Here is a 23,066-nt window from a genome sequence, read left to right on the forward strand (position 1 = left end):
TAGGAAGTTGACCATGACCCAAAGAGACAAGGACAACAGTACTGTAAACCTGTGTAGTGTGTGAAGACTTCAATGTACCTCTATGTCGGGATTCGAATCAGACAATACACTGCCATTTGGCATTTGACTTTTCTTTATGTTACGACACCTTGCGTCTTTATTTCCACTCATTTAAAGGTTTTTTCAAGACCAGATTTTCCATCCTGACACGTCTTCACATACCAACACAGGTTTACAAAACTTCTGAGGCAGGCATGTGGCCGAAACACAGTACCATGTTGAGTCTCCAATCAATAAAACCTTATTAAAGAACTTTAGACTGTTGTCCTTGTCTCTTCAGCTCACGGTCAACTTCTCCCAGTCTGCGATCACATTTTTTACAGAAACATGGCACCAACAGCACTATGCCTGACTCTCAACTAAACTCCTTTGTAAAGGCGCTGGAAATACGGAATACCTGTACTGCAAATATAAAGAGTTCTGGTAGCAAAAAGAGTGAGGGAAACTTTCAAGGTTTGTTTGTTTTTTTTTAAGTAGCTGCCCTTTGTGAAAAACTGAGGGGACTGAATCTCTCTAAATGAAAGGTGTCTTAAGAATATGAGAACACTAAATAGGCCCTTTCAGAGGACCTAACACACATGGTGCACTGCCCTGATAATGTTCACTGGCTCCCCCACACTAGGAAAAGCATTTAACCAACTCGAACTAGAAGGAAAATCTTAACTCACAACAGACAGCGTGGTCTTTTGGTGACTGCTGCCACCAACTAATCCACTTTAGGCAAACATAACTTTTCTAGCTCAGGCGTGGACATGGGATAAAGACATAACACAGCCACCAATACTCGAAGGGCAATGTCTGGGGTGGCCCACTGAGCAGAAATTACTTCCTGCATTGCCTCATGCACTGGAAAAAAAAAAGACTGAAGTAGTTTTTTAGTGCTTGCCATTTTAAGATTAGCAGATGCAGGTGTATCAGGATAAGAAGAAGAAATATTAACAACCTGGAGAGCCTTAGATATAAAGGAAAGCAACTCTACCCTTATGAAACACCTGTGCTGCGGTGGGATCATCAGATGCCTCTGCAAATAGCTCCCCTCCTCCAATTCCTCCTGAATCTGTGCAAAAAGGGACTCCCCTGAAATGACTCCCTCAGAATGAGAGGGAGACTGGGGAGCAGTAGACTTTACTTCTGAGCTGGAGTTCAAATATCTCATTGGGGAAGGGAACAAGCCAGAACTCCAAAGGCTGAAATAAAAAGGAACCATAATGCCTATATATTGCTGAGGTCTGGTAGAGGAAATGAAACAGCAGAATGAACTGGGGGGGCAGGAGGTCAGAAGACAACAGCTTCGGAGAAAACCCCAGAGCGGCCGATGCAGTGCTGAGTAAAGGAGCTCCTTTTGCAAGAGGAGAGCCTGCACAACCACCTGGACACTGCCCCAATGCTGCTCTCCGCTTCCCACAGTGGGAGCAGCTTTTAATAAGTTTGGCAGCCATTGCAAAGGAAACAAGAAAAACTGCAACTGACCCAAAGGTGAAAGGAAGTGTAAAGATACACTCACCCTGGGAGAGCCAGCCATCAGGAGTCCTGCCTGTCGAACTCAGTGATGCTGGAAGCACACACATCTTCTCCATTACTAAGCCTTTTATACTGGCCCAAACCAGTATCTCTCCTGCAGCCAAGGCTGTGGGTTTTAAAGAATTATGCCCCATTTTCTTTTTCAGTTCAGTGAAGAAGGAGAATGGAGGAAGGGCTGGAGAGGGACCTGGTATCACCAGGTGTACTCCCTAAAGCCAGCACAGCTCAGCTGCGCACCCCAAAGTTCTACTGAACTGAGAGATCCAGAACAGAAGCCACCATCAGATGAGACCAGGAGCTTGTAAGAAACCATCCATCTACCTGCTGGAGATAGAGAATACTCACTGACCAAGGAGCACCCATCATAAGACAGTGCAGTTCAGCACTATCTCCACCTGCTGGTAGATGGTCACAACCCACAAGCATCTGGATTCATCTCCTGCTAACGCTAAAGAATGTAGAAATAAAAACTGAAAAGGAAACCAATAATCCAATTGGTTATTCTAATGGAAAACTAGATAATTAGATCCCTCCCACAATAAGCAGAGAAACAGAAATGTACATCAATACTAGCGTTTTATAGATCTTCACCATATTCATCCCTACATTCTTCAACACTCCTTTCAATCGCTCCCTCACCCTCTTCTATTCTTATGCAGAATTCATCCCCTTCCACAGGTCCTCTTTCCTATTATTATTACTACATGACACGCCCCCCCCCCCCCCCCCAAGCACCGTCATTCAAAGTAACTCTTATTCCCGCCAAAAATTATTACCCTCTTTCTTTTTTTTAACTAACGTATGTCTAATGTTAAGAAATTTAAACATTTCCATGAAGTATACCTGCTTATAATTTTGTCCATGGTATCAGTCTCTCTAAGTATTCCGTTCTGCCTTAAACCACCACCATCAGCATACCGTCCCACTTGTCCTGATGATCTACCCTCTTCATGGACTCCGCTGACTGCCAGAATTTGCTTGCCCACTCTCTTCCGTCGCTCGTTTTTCCATTTTGTTAACAAACTGTAAAGCCTCCACATGCGAGCTGAAGAAGTGTGTCTTGCCCTCATGCTGAATTCTCAATTTAGCTGGGAACATCAACGCAAAAGTTGCCTTCTTTGCATACAAGCACTTACAGACATCTGCAAATTGTCTGCGTTGGGCTGCAACTGCGGCAGAGAAATCCTGAAAGCAGAGAACACTGCTGGCTTCATAGAGGATCTTTCCTTTTAGCCTCCACTCTCGCAGAATTTCTTGCTTGTGCACATAGTTAAGAACTTTACATATGACTCGTGGTCTCTCCATGTTCTGCCCAGCTCGACCCAGCCTATGTGCGCGTTCTATTTTCAGCACTTTCTTCAGCCGAAGTAGGTTCAATGCTTTAGGCAGCCATGATTCCAGAAACTCTCCCAACTCCACTTCTCGCAAAGACTCCGGCAGCCCAATCAGCCTGAGGTTATTCCGTCGCGATCTGTTTTCCAGATCTTCGACTTTCATTTCTACCTTGTCCAGTCCTTCCTGCATTTCTTTTTGCTTGCTTTCATATTGCTGACACTGGTCCTCAACATCCAACATCCGCTGCTGGAATCCCGTCAAATCTGTGCGCAGACTTTCCAACCTCCATACATTTGTTCTATTTGATCGGAGATTTTTTGCAGCTTTTTATCCACAGATGCTTCTAGAAAGGTCGAGACCTCCGCAGCTATCTCTGCCGCCCAGGCGGAACTCACCGATTCGCCCGAAGCGCCAACGTCCGCCATCTTGCCATCGCCCACGCGGCTCTGAGCTCCCTCCTTCTGATTTCTTTTAGCGGCCATTCGGACCCTGTGCTGGGCTCTCGTTCCTAGTACTCACTTCGGAAGAGTTCCTATCTCTCTCCCTTGCCTTTTGTGGGTTTTCCAATGATTTTTGACGGCACTAGGGGTAGTTGTTATCTGAAGGGCCTCGGAGCTCTAACAAGCGGCGTCCTTCCCTCCGCCTAGCATCACGTGACCTCTCTTAGTGGCCATTTTGAAGAGGTGGCCTGTAACGAGCAGATCAGTGGCAGCGAACAGGAAAGAGTGTGCTTCTTTCCTGCCCTGAAGAAGCCACTAGGCCATCAGGGTGAGTATAGGGGTCCTTTTACTATGCAAAGGTAAAAGTGCCCTGCGATAGTGCGAGTGTGTCTTTGGGCGCGTGCTAGGCCATTATTTTTTTCAATGTCTAGGTAAAAGGGCCGGTCCTTTTCTGGTCCAGACCTTACTGCCACCCACTGACCTAGCGGTAAGGTCTCATGCGCTACCCGCACGGTAAGCATGCACCACGTGCCAACTGCTGGCACCCCACAGCAGAAAATATTTTCGATCGCATGTTTTTAGCGTGTGCCAAATTTGGAATTACCACCCAGGGCACATGGAAGCTGCGCAGTAATGGCGATTTGGCGCATGCTGGATGTGCGTAGGCCCTTATACACCTTTATAAAAAGGCTTGGGGAGAGGAACTGGGTGGCCAGATCTTTATCCCCACTGCTGCGGGGATAAAGTAACGGAGGTCCATGCTCCCACAGAACATCTTACCGTTACCACGGTAGCATCACATTTTTAAAAAATTCACTATTACTGTCACTCTAATGGTAACCAGTGAAGTTGCAACAACAATGGTGTGGCTCAATCGTACTTAAAGACAACTGCCCAATTAATATTTAAAGTACTTAACAAGTTTTGATGTTTCTTTAGAACCGTATCTTTAAAGCCCATATAAACAATGTTACAATCATCAATATAAGCCAACACCACTGAGATTAAGCCTGAAGTGTTTAGACCAATTGCACAAAGTTTGACCTAATGTGATGCAACTTCCATAATGCTCTAAAAACCTGAATAGCAGTTGCTTGTGACACTTATCAAAAATTAGAATTTTAAGGGTTGATTTCAATGGGAAATCATCAACAATACTTAAAATGTTCTCATTCACCATATTAAACTTGATACTGAAAACTATAAAACTTAATCTTGTCCTTATTCATTTTATATCTAACATTAGTTCGTATTGAACCCCAAAGTCCCATTAGTGATAACATTTGATAAGTGACCTTCAAAAGGAACAAAAACTTGTCATCCCAACCACCAGCCCCGCCTCCCACCACCAGTTCTGGCACAGACCGTATAAGTCTGCCCAGAACTATCCCCGCCTCCAAACCACCAGTCCCGCCTCTCACCACCAGCTCTGGCACAGACCGTATAAATCTGCCCAGCACCATCTCCGTCTCCCGCCACCGGCTTTGCCACCCAATCTCGTCTAAGCTCCTTAGGATCCATTCCTTCTGAGCAGGATTCCTTTATGTTTATCCCACGCATGTTTGAACGAAAACGGTAACAGAATTCAAACATGCGTGGGATAAACATAAAGGAATCCTGCTCAGAAGGAATGGATCCTAAGGAGCTTAGACGAGATTGGGTGGCAAAGCCGGTGGTGAGAGACGGAGATGGTGCTGGGCAGACTTATACGGTCTGTGCCAGAGCCGGTGGTGGGAGGCGGGACTGATGGTTTGGAGGCGGGGATAGTGCTGGGCAGACTTATACGGTCTGTGCCAGAACCGGTGGTGGGAGGCGGGGTTGGTGGTTGGGAGGCGCGGATAGTGCTGGGCAGACTTATACGGTCTGTGCCAGAACCGGTGGTGGGAGGCGGGGTTGGTGGTTGGGAGGTGCGGATAGTGCTGGGCAGACTTATACGGTCTGTGCCCGGAAAAGGACAGGTACAAATCAAGATAAGGTATACACAAAAAGTAGCACATGTGAGTTTATCTTGTTGGGCAGACTGGATGGACCGTGCAGGTCTTTTTCTGCCGTCATCTACTATGTTATTATGTTACTATTAAAATTCTAAGACCCAGACTTGCTAATTTCTTGCCCATCTTTATCATATAACTTCTGCTTGTCAAAAAAGTGAACATACTTACCTGTAGCAGGTATTCTCCGAGGACAGCAGGCTGATGTTTTCTCATGTGGGTCGACATCTGCATCGGCCCAGTAAATGGAATAAATTTTGAAGCAAAAATTAAAAGTTTTTTTGCCTAGAGTCTTGAGGCGCCCCTTAGTTAAATCAAAACGCATAGAACTAGTAACAACTCCAAAGGGGAGGAGGGCAGGTTTGTGAGAACAATCAGCCTGCTGTCCTTGGAGAATACCTGCTACAGGTAAGCATCTTCGCTTTCTCCGAGGACAAGCAGGCTGCTTGTTCTCACATGTGGGCTATCCCTAGCAAACAGACTCACTCAAAACAATGAACATTGGTCAATTGGGCCTCGCAACGGCGAGGACATAACAGATTGCCCTGAAATTATAAAGAACTGAGAGTGCAGCCTGGAACAGAACAAAAATGGGTCTAGGGGGATGGAGTTGGATTCTAAACTCCAAACAGATTCGGCAGCACCGACTGCCCAAACCGACTGTTGTGTCGGGTATCCTGCTGAAGGCAGTAGTGAGATGTGAATGTGTGGACTGATGACCACGTTGCAGCCTTCCAAATCTCCTCAATGGAGGCTGACTTTAAGTGAGCCACTGACGCAGCCATGGCTCTAACATTATGAGCCGTGACATGGTCCTCTAGAGACAGCCCAGCTTGGGCATAAGTGAAGGAAATGCCATCTGCTAGCCAATTGGAGATTGTGCATTTTCCGATGGCGACTCCCCTCCTTTTGGGATCGAAACAAACAACTGGGTGGACTGTCTGAAGGGCTTTGTCCGATCCACATAAAAGGCCAATGCTCTCTTGCAGTCCAAGGTATGCAAACTGCTTTCGCCAGGGCGGGTATGAGGACGGGGAAAGAATGTTGGCAAGACAATTGACTGGTTCAGATGGAACTCCCACACCACCTTTGGCAGGAACTTAGGGGCTACTCTGTTGTGATGAAATTTGATATAAGGTGCATGTACTACCAAGGCCTGAAGCTCACTGACCCTACGAGCTAAAGTAACAGACACCAAGAAAACGACCTTCCAGGTCAAGTACTTCAGATGGCAGGAATTCAGTGGCTCAAAAGGAGCTTTCATCAGCTGGGTGAGAACGACGTTGAGATCCAATAACAACGGTGGAGGTTTGACCAGGGGCTTTGACACATGCAAACCTCTCATGAAGCGAACAACTAAAGGCTATCCAGAGATAGGCTTACCCTCTACACAGCGATGAAAAGCACTAATCACACTAAGGTGAACTCTTACGGAGTTGGTCTTGACACCAGACTTGGACAAGTGTATAAGGTATTCAAGCAGGGTCTGTGTAGGACAAGAGGATCTATGGCCTTGCTGTCACACCAGACGGCAAACCTCCTCCATTTGAAAGACTAACACCTCTTTGTGGAATCTTTCCTGGAAGAAAGCAAGACTCAGGAGACACCCTCTGAAAGACCCAAGGAGGTGAATTCTTAGCTCTCAACATCTAGGCCATGAGAGCCAGAGACTGGAGGTTGGGATGCAGAAGCGACCCCTCGTTCTGGGTGATGAGGGTTGGAAAACACTCCAATCTCTACGGTTCCTCGGAGAACAACTCCAGAAGAAGAGGGAACAAAATCTGATGCGGCCAGAAGGGAGCAATCAGAATCATGGTTCCGCAGTCTTGCTTGAGTTTCAACAAAGTCTTCCCTACTAGAGGTATGGGAGGATATGCATACAGGATGCTGTCACGCTTCTCGTGGAACCTCGGGGTTAGTGAGCCCTTGGGCCATTGTCGAAGGGCGGCAGCGGCAGGAGGAATCACTCAAACACAGACAAGGCAGAACAGACGTACCAGCAACTGAGCCCGCAAATAGGTGGGAAAATGTGGGATACAAATGCAATAAATAAATAAATAATAATAACTTCAGGACTACTACTACTACTAAACATTTCTAAAGCGCTACTAGGGTTACGCAGTGCTGTACAATTTAACATGGAAGGACAGTCCCTGCTCAAGGAGCTTACAATCTAAGAGACAAATGTACAGTCAATCTGATAGGTCAGGCAGATTGGGGCAGTCTATATGTTCGAAAGGTTGGGTTCCGAAAGCAGCATTGAAGAGGTGAGCTTTAAGCAAGGATTTGAAGATGGATAGGGAGGGGTCTTGGCGTAGGGGTTCAGGAAGATTGTTCCAGGCATAGGGTGAGGCAAGGTAAAATGGGCGGAGCCTGGAGTTGGCAGTGGTGAAGAAGGGTACTGAGAGGAGGGATTTGTCATGTGAGCGGAGGTTACGGGCAGGAACGTAGGGGGAGATGAGGGTAGAGAGGTAGTGAGGAGCAGCAGAGTAACTGCATTTGTAAGTAAGGCGGAGAAGCTTGAATTGTATGCGGTATCTGATCGGAAGCCAGTGAAGTGACCTGAGGAGAGGGGTGATATGAGAATAACGGTTTTGGCAGAATATAAGACGTGCGGCAGAGTTCTGAATGGATTGAAGGGGGGATAGATGGCTGAGTGGGAGGCCAGTGAGGAGTAGGTTGCAGTAGTCGAGACGAGAGGTAATGAGGGCGTGGACGAGGGTTCGGGTGGTGTGCTCAGTGAGGAAAGGGCGAATTTTGTTGATGTTGAAGAGGAAGAAGCGACAGGTTTTGGCAGTCTGCTGGATATGCGCAGAGAAGGAGAGGGAGGAGTCGAAGATGACTCCGAGGTTGCGGGCAGAAGAGACGGGGAGGATGAGGGTGCCATCAATTGAGATGGAGAGTGGAGGAAGAGGAGAAGTGGGTTTAGGTGGAAAGACGAGGAGCTCGGTCTTGGACATGCTCAGCTTCAGGTGGCGGTTGGACATCCAGGCAGCAATGTCGGATACGCAGGACGATACCTTGGCCTGGGTCTCTGCTGTGATGTCTGGTGTGGAGAGATAGAGCTGGGTGTCATCAGCATAAAGATGATACTGGAAACCATGAGATGAGATTAGTGAGCCTAGAGAAGAGGTGTAGATAGAGAAGAGAAGGGGTCCAAGGACAGATCCCTGGGGAACTCCAACAGATAGCGGGTTGGGAGTGGAGGAAGATCCATGAGAGTATACCCTGAAGGTGCGGTGGGAGAGATAGGAGGAGAACCAAGAGAGGACAGAGCCCTGGAACCCAAATGAGGCCAGAGTGGCAAGAAGTAAATCGTGTGTCAAAAGCGGCGGAAAGATCGAGGAGGATGAGGATGGAGTAGTGGCCTCTGGATTTGGCCAGGAGCAGGTCACTGCAGACTTTAGAGAGTGCTGTTTCTATCGAGTGGAGAGGGCAAAAGCCAGATTGGAGTGGATCGAGGATGGCATGAGAGGAGAGAAAATCGAGGCAGCGGCTGTGAATGGCGCGCTCAAGTATTTTGGAGAGGAAGGGTAAGAAAGAGATGGGGCGATAGTTGGAGGGGCAGGTAGGGTCAAGTGAAGGTTTTTTTGAGGAAAGGTGTGACTATGGCGTGCTTGAAGGTGTCAGGGACAGTTGCGGTGGAGAGAGAGAGGTTAAGGATGCGACAGATGGAGGGGTTGACAGTATGGGCGATGGTGCTAAGTAGGTTGGTGGGGATGGGATCAGAGGAACAGGTGGTGCATTTCGAGGAGGAAAGAAGGCGGGAGGTTTCATCCTCAGTGATCTCAGAAAAGGAGGAGGAGGCGGCCTGGGTTGGTTGGTTAAGGGAGAGGGTTAGTGGGTGAAGAGGAGGTGATGGCTTGTTAGTGAACTCAAGGTTGATCTTTTGCACCTTGTTGCGGAAGTAATCAGCCAGTGATTGAGGAGAGAGTGAGGGGGGAGTGGGAGCGGGGGGCACCTTGAGGAGAGAGTTAAGGGTGGCGAAGAGACGACGAGGATTGGAGCTGAGAGAGTTGGTCAATTGGGTGTAATAGTCTTGTTTTGCAAGGAATAGGGAGGAGTGGAAGGAGGATAGCATGAATTTGTAGTGAAGGAAATCTGAATGGGTGCGGGATTTCCTCCAGAGACATTCAGCAGATCGGGTGCAGGAACGATGGTAGCGGATGCAACGGGTCAGCCAAGGCTGAGGAATAGTACGCTTTGTGGGACGGGAGGTGGAAGGTGCGAGGGTGTCCAGAGCAGAGGAGAGAGCGGCATTGTAAGCGGAGACCGCTTTGTCGACAGTCTCGGAGGACATGATGGATGGGAGGAGATTAGAGATGCTAGAGGATAAGGTGGGGGGGGGGGGGTCAATGGCCTGGAGATTCCTGGAGGTGGTGGTTAAAGTTGGACGGGCCGAGGGGGGGGTGAAGAAGTGTGAATGTGATCAGGTGGTGGTCGGAGAGAGGAAGAGCTGAAGCTTGGGAATTGGAGGGTGAGCTGGAGGAGGAGGAGGAGGAGGACGAGGTCAAGACAATGACCGTCACGGTGAGTAGGGGTGGTAGAGTACAGCTGGAGGTTGAAGGAGGATGTTAGGGAGAGGAACTTAGAAGCGTGAGGACTGGAACTACCAGGCGAGGACTGCAGCCGAGGCAGCGCAAGCAGGACAGGAATTCAGCTCAAACTTAACCGCCGTTCCTCAGGAGTTGAGCCCCTGGGTGCAGGCGGCCGACAGGACTTACCGAACAGGGCAAGAAGGCAGAACTGCAGGAACAGCAGCCGGCTGGCGAACAGCAGGTACTTCTAGAAAACACACCGGGGTTCCAGGCAGGCAGCAAGCACCAGAAAAAAAAATCAGAAAACAAGCCGGGTCTGGGCGGGCAGCAGACAGAAGAATAAGCCAGGAGACAAGCAGGGTCAAAGCCACAATCAGGAAATAGCACAGCAGCACTGCAACAAACTCTCACCAAAGGAAACTCCTCTGAGGACCTCTGTTGCAAGTCAAACTAGAGACCTTCCCAGGTGGTTAATAAAGGCAGCATACAAGGGAGTTCACCAGGTACGGGTACTGCTTAGTTCCAAAAAACTCCCAAAACAATCTGGAAGGCTGGAAGATCCGGACCGGACCGGACCAGCATATCTTCTGGAACATGGGAAATGGTAAGCCATCAGTTCAAAGCAGCCACCAGGTCTAACCACCGGGGGGCGAGGTGACAGAGCAACGTAACCTGGGCACCACCGTGACAGATGCCTGTTCCCCACTGCAGGAGAAAGGCATCTGACGCTAGTCTGTCATGGGCCTGAAGCCTGGAACAGAACTGAGAGACCTTGTGATTGATCTGAGTGGCAAAAGATCCACCGAGGGGGTGCCCCATGCTCAGAAGATCTTGCAGGCAACACTCATGTCCAGTGACCACTTGTGAGGTTGCATTATCCTGTTCAGCCTGTCAGCCAGACTGTTGTTTACGCCTGCCAGATAAATTGCTTGCAGAAACATGCGGTGACGGCACGACCAAAGCCACATCTGGACGGCTTCCTGACAGAGAGGGCGAGATCCGGTGCCCCTCTGCTTGTTGGTGTAATATATGGCAACCTGATTGTCTGTCTGAATCAATATGATGTGGTTGGACAGCTGGTCTCTGAAAGCCTTTAGAGCGTTCCAGATTGCTCGCAATTCCAGGAGATTGATCTGAAGACCTTTTTCCTGAAAGGACCAGGCTCCTTGAGTGTGAAGCCCATCTACATGAGCGCCCCACCCCAGGAGGGACGCATCAGTCATCAGCATTTTTTATGGCTGAGGAATTTGGAATGGACGTCCCAAGGTCAAATTGGATCGAATCGTCCACCACTGCAGAGAATTCTGGAAGTCAGTGGACAGTTGGATTACATCCTCTAGACTCCCCGCAGCTTCATACCACTGGGAAGCTAGGGTCCATTGAGCTGATCTCATGTATAGGCGTGCCATGGGAGTCACATGAACTGTGGAGGCCATGTGCCCCAGAAGTCTCAACATCTGCCAAGCCGTGACCTGTTGAGACGTTCGAACAATGGACACCAGGGACATACTGCAGCATATCTTCCAACATTTGAGACTCAAGATTATCTGCAACACAACAAAACTAAAGAACGTAATGGACATAACACAACTCTTCTGTTGTACGATTCCCTAGTGTGGCTGGGCCACATGAACTTTATCTTACCACATCAACACTTTGTATTTGTTTACACCGAAGTCTGTAACACCTCTCCGGTACTATGTAATCCACACTGAGCCTACAAACAGGTGGGGAAAATGTGGGATATACATTTTCCACACTTTTTACATTTTGTGCATCAAGGACTGTTCGGCTAATCTAGTACGTCTTTTGCCGGGTGCTCCACGCCCCTTTCAAAGAACCCAGCCTATTGATTGGTCAGCTGCTTTTAAACAGCTGTTTTTACATCAGTTGGGATCACAGGCCATAGATGACGTACGAAGGTGGCATGCAGTGTATAAAAGACGCCGGCTTTTTGCGGCACTTCGTGCAACAGCCATATTCTGAGTCGTCAGTCAGGCCGACAATTTGAAAGTGCGGTTTTCCATTTTTTTGTTTTTCAGTTCGGATATTGTAGTGCGACAGTTGTTATTCACAATTTATTTTTGTTTTTGTAGGACTTAACGATCAGCCACTGAAGCAGTGATCCTCAGCTGGGCGTCCTTTTCCCCTGAAGAAGCCCCTCGGTGAAACGGGTCCGTTGGGTGGGGAGGCCCATTCAAGACACTGCTATCAGCTAAGTGGTTTTTTTTGCATCTTGAGTCTTTAAAGTTTTGTTATACACAGCGAACTGAGCATATTTTCTACAAAAATTTGTCTTGAAAAAAATATATTTCCACACAAAGGGAGGAGGTGGGTGTTAAGACCGATGATTAAAGAAAGTATGGTGATCCTCTATGAGAAATTTCAGCAATCTTGCTGTTAGTCACCTTTCTGAGGTCTCTTCCCCCCTTCTGCCCAATTTTTTATATCCTGCACACTGCAAGACTAGATTCGCCTATACATTACTGTTGAATCCTACAAGTTAAAGCGAATCTCCCCCTTTTGTGTTTGTTACCTTGGGATATAAATGTAACAAATAAATAAATAAATCTAAATGTACATTAACATCCCCCAGTAACATTACATTGGCAGTTGTCAGATTAACCATTTAAATAAAATCCCTAAAATCATCCTGTGCAGTTTTCCATTCCCCCAGAGGGCAGTAAAACAGCACACAGCCCAATTTTCCTTTAACGGCTTGCTCTATTCAAGATGATACATCACCTCAAAAGAGGCAGAAATATGTCCAGACTCCAGTTGAACATGAAAAAAAAAAAAGACAAAGCTAACCCTCCTCCCTCTTTCTTGCATCCCTAGTTACATGCTGGATCATTAAGGACTGATCTTCCTTAAAGCGAAGCCAAGTCTAAACTATAAAAAATCATCCCAGGGTGTTCGTCCTCAATCCAATCTGATATAAAAGTAGCTTTATTAACCACCAACCTTGCATTAATATAGTAAATTGGTATAGGGATATAAGAGGGCTCCAAACACTTGTATGCACTTGGTACCTTGACCCTAAAAGTAGGCCCTCTCACCTGTAGGCCTGAATCAACCACTATCATTAAAATTTCTAGCAGCATCCTGGTTCCGTCTTCACCACTCCATCCTGCCCAACAGCTGACTCCTGACTCAACCCTCCCCCCATATCTCCAGTTAAGCAGCACCCACCTCTTTCCCCCACCCAACCCTAGCCAAGTGTCACCCACAATTCCCTCTCCTTCTGGATCACAAGGACTCCAGTCCCACCCTTCTTCCATCATTACTGGTTGCAGTATAATGGCGGTGCTCCCTCGTTGCCAGGCTGGTAAAAGCAAGGCAAGCATAAAGCAACAGGGAGGGAAGTCTGCAGTTCTGAAATTCAGTCAGGCGGCTGACAAAACCAGCAGCAGTTGAAACTAGCAGCTCTCTCCTTCATATTCCTGTCACCTCCAGACTCCATTGGGGGGGGGGGGGGGGGGGGAAGCAACTATGATATCCTTTCTAGGCCTGAGAGGAGAAGATAGAATCACTGTCTCATTGTCCTGCTTGAATCTGGCTGGAGGAGCACTGGTCAGGAAGCAAAGAAGAATGCACTATTTTGTTGGAACTGGCAAAGGAGATATTAGCTGTTTCCAACTTAGGTGCAGGACAGAGCAGCCTCCTGCTGGCCCTATGACACCTCTAGGGTCTTTTTAACACAAGTGTATCCCATAATACCCCAGTTGAGAACCATGTCTTCAAAATGTGCATGTATGCAGCTGTACAGTATATCATTCCTCCACAGGCTACGCATACAGCAAACCTCAATACCCAAGACAGACCACTATGATGCGAGGACAGGTGGAAGTACATCCTGCCGCTGTCTATTGCTCTACACCATCTGTACTAGGGTCACATGTTTAAAACTTGAAGGTAGGCACATCCTGCTGGTCTCATGAAGGAAATATGGGGAAAATAGGGAACTGTGGAAGGACAGGAAAGGTAGCATTATAAGGAAGAAGGTTGATTAGGGAGACAAAGAAACAGGAGAAAGACAAGAAGATGAGAGACAAAAAGAATAGAAAGGTAGATAATAGCTGAAAGACATAAAAAGCTACCAAGGAGTTAGCAGAAATCATAGTGAAGCAGGAGGTAGAACTGCAGAAGAGAAAGATTGTGCTCCAGTCTCTAGTAGTAGTAGCTCTAAGAAAGGTACAGCACATGATATGTAACATCTATTTCTTTCTCTGCTACACACTTGAAGTTATATATATATACACACACACACACACACACACACAACAGCCATGCACACTAGTTTCCCCCTCTCACCCCAACCAAGAAACAAAATTAGGATAACATCACTGTCTTGGCCAGCTGAAGTGAAAGGAGCAGCCTGGTTTCTAACGGCTTCAGCCACCAAATAGATCTGTAGCCCCATTTGGGCACCAACAACTTACAGCGTAGTACAATGTCATGATGGTTAACAGAAACTCCTTCTGGCATGTGAGAGCTCAGGAGGTACGTTGATTTTGGTCTTGCCCTCTCTTCTGTAGCAGAACAGAGAAAACTACAGAATACACAACACAGCAGTGTTCCAAGAAATAACCACATTGCAAATCTGAAAATTCTCTTGCTATGCCTCGATTGTGGATTTGCAAGAAAATGAACATACCCTCCAAAAATTATAAAAATAGAACCAAACCAAAAATAATTAAAAAAAATAACATTCCTCCAGAGTTATCTGTAGATAAACTGACTCGCACAACTCTGTTCAATGTATTCTATAACCTAGTCGTAACAAATGTATTTCTATTATTCAAGTCTTATTGTAAGCCACACTGAGCCCGCAAATAGGTGGGAAAATGTGGGATACAAATGCAACAAATAAATAAATAAATAAATAAATAAGAGTTGCTCTTAACATTACAAATTTCAAACAAGAAATTTTGATGCTACCCATTGAGGCATATGCACAAAGCACATGAACTCAGGACAACTCCATAAAATTGAAGGGGTGGGGGCAGGGCAAAGGGAACCTAGGAAACAGATTAAAGAAAAAAGCTATACAAAAAAGCACAAATTGAGAGTTTTAAGTGGCCTAGTTGGTAATCAAACCCCAAGGACTGAGATGAAAAATGAAGCTCTGCTGGTGCCCGATCTGAACTTCACTACTGTGTTTGTTAAGCACAGACCTTGGGACCCTAGGATGCTCAGGTCAAGCCCCCGATTAGCAGACATATTCTGCAGGTGGCACAGCCAGCTCACTGAGATACATAGCACTTACCCCTTCTGATAGTTTTCATTGCTGAAGTAAAAGAGGCGGGACACATGGAAAAGGAATTCAACAAAGTAATGCAGTACCAGAAGCACAAGGCCAAGACGGTTCAGACTAAAAAATAAAAAGCAATTAGGTGGTTACTTTACTAAATTTACAGTGTGATTCTATATAAAAAAATGTAATGAAACTGACTTACTTCAACACATAAGCGCCAGCAACATGAAACAAGTAAAGACCAATGTAGATGAGCTGGCGTGGGATATCTTCCTATTAAAAGAGAGAGACAGCAATCAATGAACACTTAAGGGTGAATTTCCAAGATGCTCAGGAACAAGGGTCAAGTCTGTATGATCCCAAAGATTGGTCAGTAATATGCTTTCCATAAAGCACTGCTACATTTTTTTTTTTTTTTTAATTATGCAGGGTCAACCGCCATCATTTATGCAATAAGGTCAAACAGAAACAGAATATGAAGGCAAATCCAACCAGTCTATCCAATTTCATCTTTGTGCATTAATATAGAGGAATCCTGTGCAGAAGGAATGGATCCTCAGAAGCTTAGCTGAAATTGGGTGGCGGAGCAGGTGGGGGGGGGGAAGAGGGGTTGGTGGTTGGGAGGCGAGGATAGGGGAGGGCTGACTTATACGGTCTGTACCAGAGCCGGTGATGGGAGGCGGGACTGGTGGTTGGGAGGCGGGAAATACTGCTGGGCAGACTTATATGGTCTGTGCCCTGAAAAGGACAGGTACAAATTCAAGGTAAGGTATACACATATGAGTTTGTCTTGGGCAGACTGGATGGACCATGCAGGTCTTTTTCTGCCGTCATCTACTATGTTACTATGTTACTATGTAACTGAACTCTGACTTTCCCCTTGTATCATCTTCCTCCTGGGAGGCAATTCAATGCATCTACCAACCTTTCTATGAAAAAGCACTTCCTGGTGTTACTCTTAAGTTTACACACTTGAAGCTTCTTGTTCTATTTCATGCATATTTATTTTGGATACCCTATACATTTCACTGGCTGAGGATTCCCGGGACAGGTTTGGAAACCATTGTTGGGAAGTATTCTCTCTTGCACAGAGACCTTTCAGGTATTTGAAGTCTACCACTTCTCTAATCCCTAGAGGTTATAGGTCCTAATCCTCATTTCACAGGATTATCGTTAGAGACCATGCGACATTTTGGCAGCCTTTTTCCACTGCCTCCATGGTGTATGAAACCATAAACCCTTCATTAACTGGCAGCACCTCCTTGAGCAGCAATAACTAATCATTTCCTTTAATCTAAGTCTCTCACATTGCCCTTGAAGAATTTTGGCCCATTCATTCACACAAAACCGTTTCAACTTCGTGACAGTTACAGGAAGCATTTTATTATTGCTGCCCAAAGAGATGCCAACAGTTGGTGAATGAAACATTCATGACCTTTTTCACACAAAGTTTAGCTATGGTTGAGGAATCAGTATCTACCTATCTATATAGTTTATTCAACTAAGTTCTCGCTCTTCCGCCCTCACTCCATCAGGGTTACAAGTCATTGGTTCGGCCCCACTTGGAGTATTGTGTTCAGTTTTGGGAGGCTGCATCTTGCTAAGGATGTAAAAAGATGAAGCGGTTCAGAGAAATGCGAAGAAAATGTTATGGGGTTTGAATTGCAAGACGTATGAGAGACTTGAGGACCTGAACGTGTACACCCTGCAGGAAAGGAGAGACAGGGGTGATTTGATAGACATTCAAAGGTATTAGTTTAAAAACAAACCTCTCTCAGAGATGGGAAGGTGGTAGAACTAGAGGACATGAACAGAGGTTGCAGGGGGCTGACTCAGGAATAATATCAGGAAGTACTTTTTCAAGGAGAGGGTGGAAGACACCTGGAATGCCCTCCTGTGGGAGGTGGTGGAGATGAAAATGCCTGGGATAAACATAAAGGAATCCTGTATAGAAGGCATGGAACCAAACAAAATAGCGGCAATTTGGTGGCAACACCAGTATTTGGGAAGCAAAGCCAGTGATGGGCAGACTTTTCTACCGTCTGTATCCCGAAAATGGCAAGGACAAATCAAGATCAAGAGAGAGAGTGAGTGAGTGAGTGAGTGAGTGAGTGTGTGTGTGTGTGTGTGTGTGTGTGTGTGTATATATATTACCTCATCATACCTTACTATGAGTTTATTTTGTTGGACAGACTAGATGGACTGTACAGGTCTCTATCTACTGTAATCTACTAAACTGCTATGTTTACATTTCAATCTAAGCATGTCTTGTCTATAAACGACTGAAATTCAGACCACCTAGGGATTTTACAGCCTGCACTGTATTTTAAATATCATTAAGTAACTGAAGTAGAATTTGTAGCAGATACACAAATTTTGTAAAACAGCCATTTTAATCAGATTTTGCCCACCGCTGATCAAAGGATAAATTTATTTTTTTCTTTTTTATGTATTGTGTTTTTGAACATAAATCCCTAGGATCAGAGAAGAAAATCCCAAAGTACTCTATCCTTTACTCATTTATCCAGATCTTCCATGCTTGGGGAAGGAGGGAAAAAGGGCGAGTCATGATCATCCTGGTGGCTACATTTAACGCCTATGATGATGGCTTCTCACATAGCTGAAGTGTTGCATCAAATGCTGGTTGTTGCACATTGTGAAACAGCAGTTCATTGAAGCCAACACTGGAGACAGAGTGGAAGAATATATGTACGATGGAGAAACTGATTGCCCTTGTTGGAAGAACATAAGAAAAGCCATATTGGGGCAGACCATTGGTCCATCTAGTCAGTATCCTGCTTCCAGCAGTGGCCAATCCAGGTCATAAGTACCTGGTGGAATCCAAAAGAGTAACAAGATTCCATGCTACCAATTTTAAGGACAGCAGTGGATTTCCCCATTTCTATCTCAACAGCAGACTATGGACTTTTCCTCCAGGAAGACTATCTAGTTATAAGACATGGCAATCATTTTTAGATTAGATGGACAAGGATTGCAAGGTTCAACTCCTGTTAGGGGAGAGGATGATGAGGGTTTCTTGACATACTTCCTACTCTTCATCTATATGGGTACTCTGTTGTATGCTCGGACTTTTGTGGCAGCATCAAAAATGAAAGATTAGAAAAAAATACATGGTTCCTGGCTTCAGTTTGCCTCCGGATGTGCAACCATCAGAACAGTACGAGTGTCTAAGAAAATAGGGGAAAAAATCTCTAGACGCTTGTGAATTAAAGTTCTCGGTATCAAGATCCATGGTTATATTGCAAATGTCACAGGAGCCACACCACCGATGTCACATCTCAGTTTAAAGGAAGTTTTGAGTCTGGCTATGTTGCCAGTATCATGATACCCTGTTGCCCCTTCTGAGATGGGACATCGGCGGTGTGGCTCATGTAACATTTGCAATATGACCATGGAATTACAAGAATTTGTGAATCCCATTACTGGCAAACAATACAATTTGAAAGTAAAGAGGAACTGTCAATCTAATCATATGGTGTGTGTGTATATATATACTCATTTGCAGTTGTCAAACACTTTACATAGGGAAGAGAACTAGGAATCTGCTTGTGTGTATTAGAGAGCATGTCCTGTGTCCAGAGGAGAAAACCAGGTGCCCCATTAGTGACACATTGCTTGGAACGCCAACATGGGAGACTGGGCGGCTAAATGGCAGATGACGTTTAATGTGAACAAGTGCAAGGTGATGCATGTGGGGAAAAAAGACCCTGAATTACAGCTACATCATGCAAGGTTCCACGTTAGGAGTTACGGACCAAGAAAGGGATCTGGGTGTCGTCGTCGTCAATAATACACTGAAACCTTCAGTGTGCTGCTGCGGCTAGGAAAGCAAATAGAATGTTGGGTATTATTAGGAAAGGTATGGAGAACAGATGTGAAGATGTTATAATGCCATTGTATTGCTCCACGGTGCGACCGCACCTTGAGTACTGTGTTCAATTCTGGTCGCCTCATCTCAAGAAAGATATAGTAGAACTGGAAAAGGTGCAGCGAAGGGCGACTAAAATGATAGTGGGAATGGGACTATGAAGAAAGACTAAGGAGGCTAGGGCTTTTGAACTTGGAGAAGAGATGGCTGAGGGGAGACATGATAGAGGTATATAAAATAATGAGTGGAGTGAACAGGTGGATGTGAAGCGTCTGCTTACGCTTTCCAAAAATACTAGGACTAGGGGGCATGCGATGAAACTACAGTGTAGTAAATTTAAAACAAATCGGAAAAACGTTTTCTTCACCCAACGCGTAATTAAACTCTGGAATTCGTTGCTGGAGAACGTAGTGAAGGTGGTTAGCTTGGCAGAGTTTAAAAAGGGGTTGGACGGTTTCCTAAAGGACAAGTCCATAGACTGCTACTAAATGGACTTGGGAAAAATCCACAATTTCGGGAATAACTTGTATAAAATGTTTGTACGTTTGGGTAGCTTGCCAGGTGCCCTTGACCTGGATTGGCCGCTGTCGGGGACAGGATGCTGGGCTCGATGGTCTTTTCCCAGTATGGCATTACTTATGTACTTATGAATATTTCTGCTACTTTGCTATTGATCAGGTGCTCATCAATCAAAGAGGAGGAGACAGAGAAAGAAGGTTGATTCAACAAGAGCAGTGGTGGATTCACAAATTGCTATCAGTAGAACCTCATGGTTTAAAAGTGAACATACAATGGTAAGCATTTTTTTTTTTTTTTTTAGCTTACTTTTTCTAAATTTATTTTTTGAATTCTTGTGCGTTTCCATTCCGAGTTTGGTATTGGTAACATCATCGTGCGGTGATTGGTGAACTCTCTTCACAGCAACTATTTTTTTTGAGCCATTTTGAACATTTTTTTGTGAGCAGCAATCTGTTAGCAGATTTTGTCGAGCAATGTTCTTTTTGCCTATAAGGTTGCTTTGAGCCAGTAGAGTAGCTACGGGTGAGCCCACCCAGCGGCGGAACCCCACATCAACATCTCTCCTCCTCCGAGGCACCCTGGCATCTGCCTGCCCATCCCTGAACCCCGTCCCTCCCTAGTGTACCCTTACAGGCGTCCCTAGCACCTGCGCCAGCCCCGCAGGCTTTCATCAGCTGGGTTCCACTCTTGTTAATGCCATTTCCTGCTTCCTGTCTGGCAGAATCCGGCCAATGGAAGCCTGCGGGGCCAGCGCAAGCAGCAATAATGGATCCCTACAGGCACCAGGGACGCCTGTTTGTCTGTCTGTCCTAATCAGATTGTAAGCTCTGTCGAGCAGGGACTGTCTCTTCATGTTCAAGTGTACAGCGCTGCGTATGTCTAGTAGCGCTTTAGAAATGATAAGTAGTAGTAACAGTAGTATACCGGGGAGGGACGGGGTTAAGCGACGGGCAGGATGCCGAGATGCTGCGGAGCCGGCGCAGATAGCAATAATGGATTACTGCAGGTGCTGGGGACACCTCTAAGGTACACCGGGGAAAGATGGGGTTCAGTGACGGGCAGGCAGATGCAGAGACGCCTCGGAGGAGAGATGTTGAAGTAGGTGAAAAGAAATCTTTTTTTTAGGTCTCCGGGGGTGGGGGTGGGGGGACATGATATGGCAGGGCCCATCTAAGTTAACACTGGGCCCATCCAAAATACCAGGTCTGGCTATGCCACTGCCTTGACCATTTTTTAAGTTTTTAAAATTAATTTGGCAGTGCTCTATACAAAATTAGAGTCGAGTGCAAAGTTTTTTAAAGATCTTTTTTGTGCTATGAATTAAGTGAAAGCAAGCAACTCTCTAATGAAAGTTTATCTTCACAGGCACTTCCTTCCCTTGATGAAGCTTTTGTGAAATGGAGGACCATCTCAGGATAAAGATAAGTGCTTTGACACATCAGTGATTACTGATATAGAATTATGGATTATGTGAGGATGTAAACACATCTTATATCATCAAATATATATAACTGCTGCTTTTCAAATTAATTTGATATTGAAAAGAAGAAATATAAGTAATTGGAAAAAGCAAATCTAGAAGAAGTAATATTGAATTAATAAAATGCATTACAATTTTTTCTGGAGATTTTTTAACCAATTGGAACCAGAAGTCCTGAAGGAAGCAAAAGGATAGTCATTGCACCGCTTTGCTCCAGATGCGCTCAGGTCTTTTTCATCCATTTTTTAATATTTATGTTTAAAAACAATAATAAAAAAATTAAAAAACGTATTCATAAGTGTATAGGCACGTTTTTGTTTTTTGTGATTTTGTTTATCATATCCTTTTGATTTTGTTTGTGTTCTGTATTTACTGGTACTTTCAAGCAGTGCTGCCTTCAATCCCTCACACTGAAGACCACAAGACTTGCCTGTGCACTTGCCACTGCTGGGTTTCAGCACAAGGGACGACTAAAAACAGCATGGCAACACTGCTGAAAGTACCAGTAAATACAGCATCTGTTGTGCTGATTTTTGTTTTGGGAGGGGTGGGGGGTGGGAGTGTATACAAGGAGAGGTGACCATTTTACACTGAAAATTTAGTATTGCCTATGTATTAAGTATAACAGTTTTTATGTTCAATTTTTGGCCATAAATTGCTCGCCATTCGCAAGTATATATGGTACATTCACCTGCTGCCACTCATTCCATCTACAGAAGCAAAGACAAGCAAAGTTAGCCTCTGAAAACTGCAGATGCCCAACACATTATCATTTCTCCCATGGGTACCAAGAATCCTTACCATGGAGGCATCTGTGGTGAGGACCTTGTGATGCGGAGGGGGATGAAATGGAAGACCTCAGGTGATATTCTGGAACACCATCCACCACTGTAGTTTGCTCATAGTTGTGAAGTGACTAATATGGACCAAGAGTAATCCCGTGTCTTGGGACCACTGACAGGAGAGCGTCCACTGAGGAATGCGGAAGTTGATTTGAGACAATGGTTTTACATGGACTGTGACTGAGTTGGCGGAACATCTAATGAGCAGATATTTTGGTGGATCTGAACACCTGAGTGGAGAGATGTTTGCTCTCGGTTGGAGGATGGAAGGCTTGGAACTCAGTAGTATCAAGGATGGCCCCTATGAATTCTAAGGTCTGAACTGGTTGAAGATGTGATTTGGGATAACTGATCACAAACAAGAGGAGTTCTAGAAGTGAGATGGCGGATAGAATGGAGATGTGTGCCGACTCCCTGGAGGCTGTCTTAATTATTCCCACCTTAGTTATTCCCTTATTTCTTACTTGTCCTGTTTGTCTGTCTTAGATAGTAAGCTCGAGCAGGGACTGTTTCTTCATGTTCAAGTGTACAGCGCTGCATACATCTTGTAGAGCTATAGAAATGATAAATAGTAGTAGTAGATTAACCAGTCATCTAGGTAGAGGAAGACTTGTACATCCCACTTGTGAAGTGTTGCTGCTACCACTATCGGGCAATTTGTGGAGACTCGAGGAGCCAAAGCCAAGCCAGATCTTGCATTAATAATGCAAAGTGCCACAGCGGATGCAGAGGAATTTTCTATGTGCAGGGAGAATAGGAGAACTGGGTTCAGATCCCACTGCAGCGGGTTAAAATCCTGGGGAATTGTGTTCAGTTCCCATTGCAGCTCCTTGTGAACCTGGGAAAGTCACTTAACCCTCCATTGCCTCAGGTACAAGTAACCTTAGACTGTGAACCCATTAGGGACAGAAAGTACCTGCAAAAATAGAATATGTAAACTGCTTTGACTGTAGCTACAGAAAAGTGATATATCAAGTGTGGAATAAATAAACATATATGTGTATGCCTCCTTGAGATCTAGAGAACAAAGCAGTCATTGATTTGCATCATGGAAGTAGTGATCCCAAGGAAGCCATGCAAAGTTCTTTGAGTAGAAAATTGTTTAAGCCTTGTAGATCAAGAATTGGTCATACTCTCCCTGTCTTTTTTTCTGGAATAGAACTCTCGACCCCTGTCCAGAAGGAACTGGCTCTA

General features: G+C 45.5%; 1 protein-coding gene across 1 annotated transcript in view; it reads right to left on the minus strand.

Moving 5' to 3' along the window:
• The window catches only part of TRAM1 (translocation associated membrane protein 1), a 117,979-nt gene that overhangs the window by 15,464 nt on the left and 79,449 nt on the right, over positions 1-23,066 (minus strand). Inside the window, exons 7-8 of the mRNA XM_030215395.1 lie at positions 15,345-15,415; positions 15,155-15,259 (exon numbers count right to left, since the gene is read on the minus strand). Of these exons, the coding sequence (XP_030071255.1) occupies positions 15,155-15,259; positions 15,345-15,415 (176 nt within the window). The remainder of the gene's footprint in view (positions 1-15,154; positions 15,260-15,344; positions 15,416-23,066) is intronic.

Source organism: Microcaecilia unicolor, chromosome 1, assembly GCF_901765095.1.
Source record: "Microcaecilia unicolor chromosome 1, aMicUni1.1, whole genome shotgun sequence".
NCBI classification, from domain to species: domain Eukaryota; kingdom Metazoa; phylum Chordata; class Amphibia; order Gymnophiona; family Siphonopidae; genus Microcaecilia; species Microcaecilia unicolor.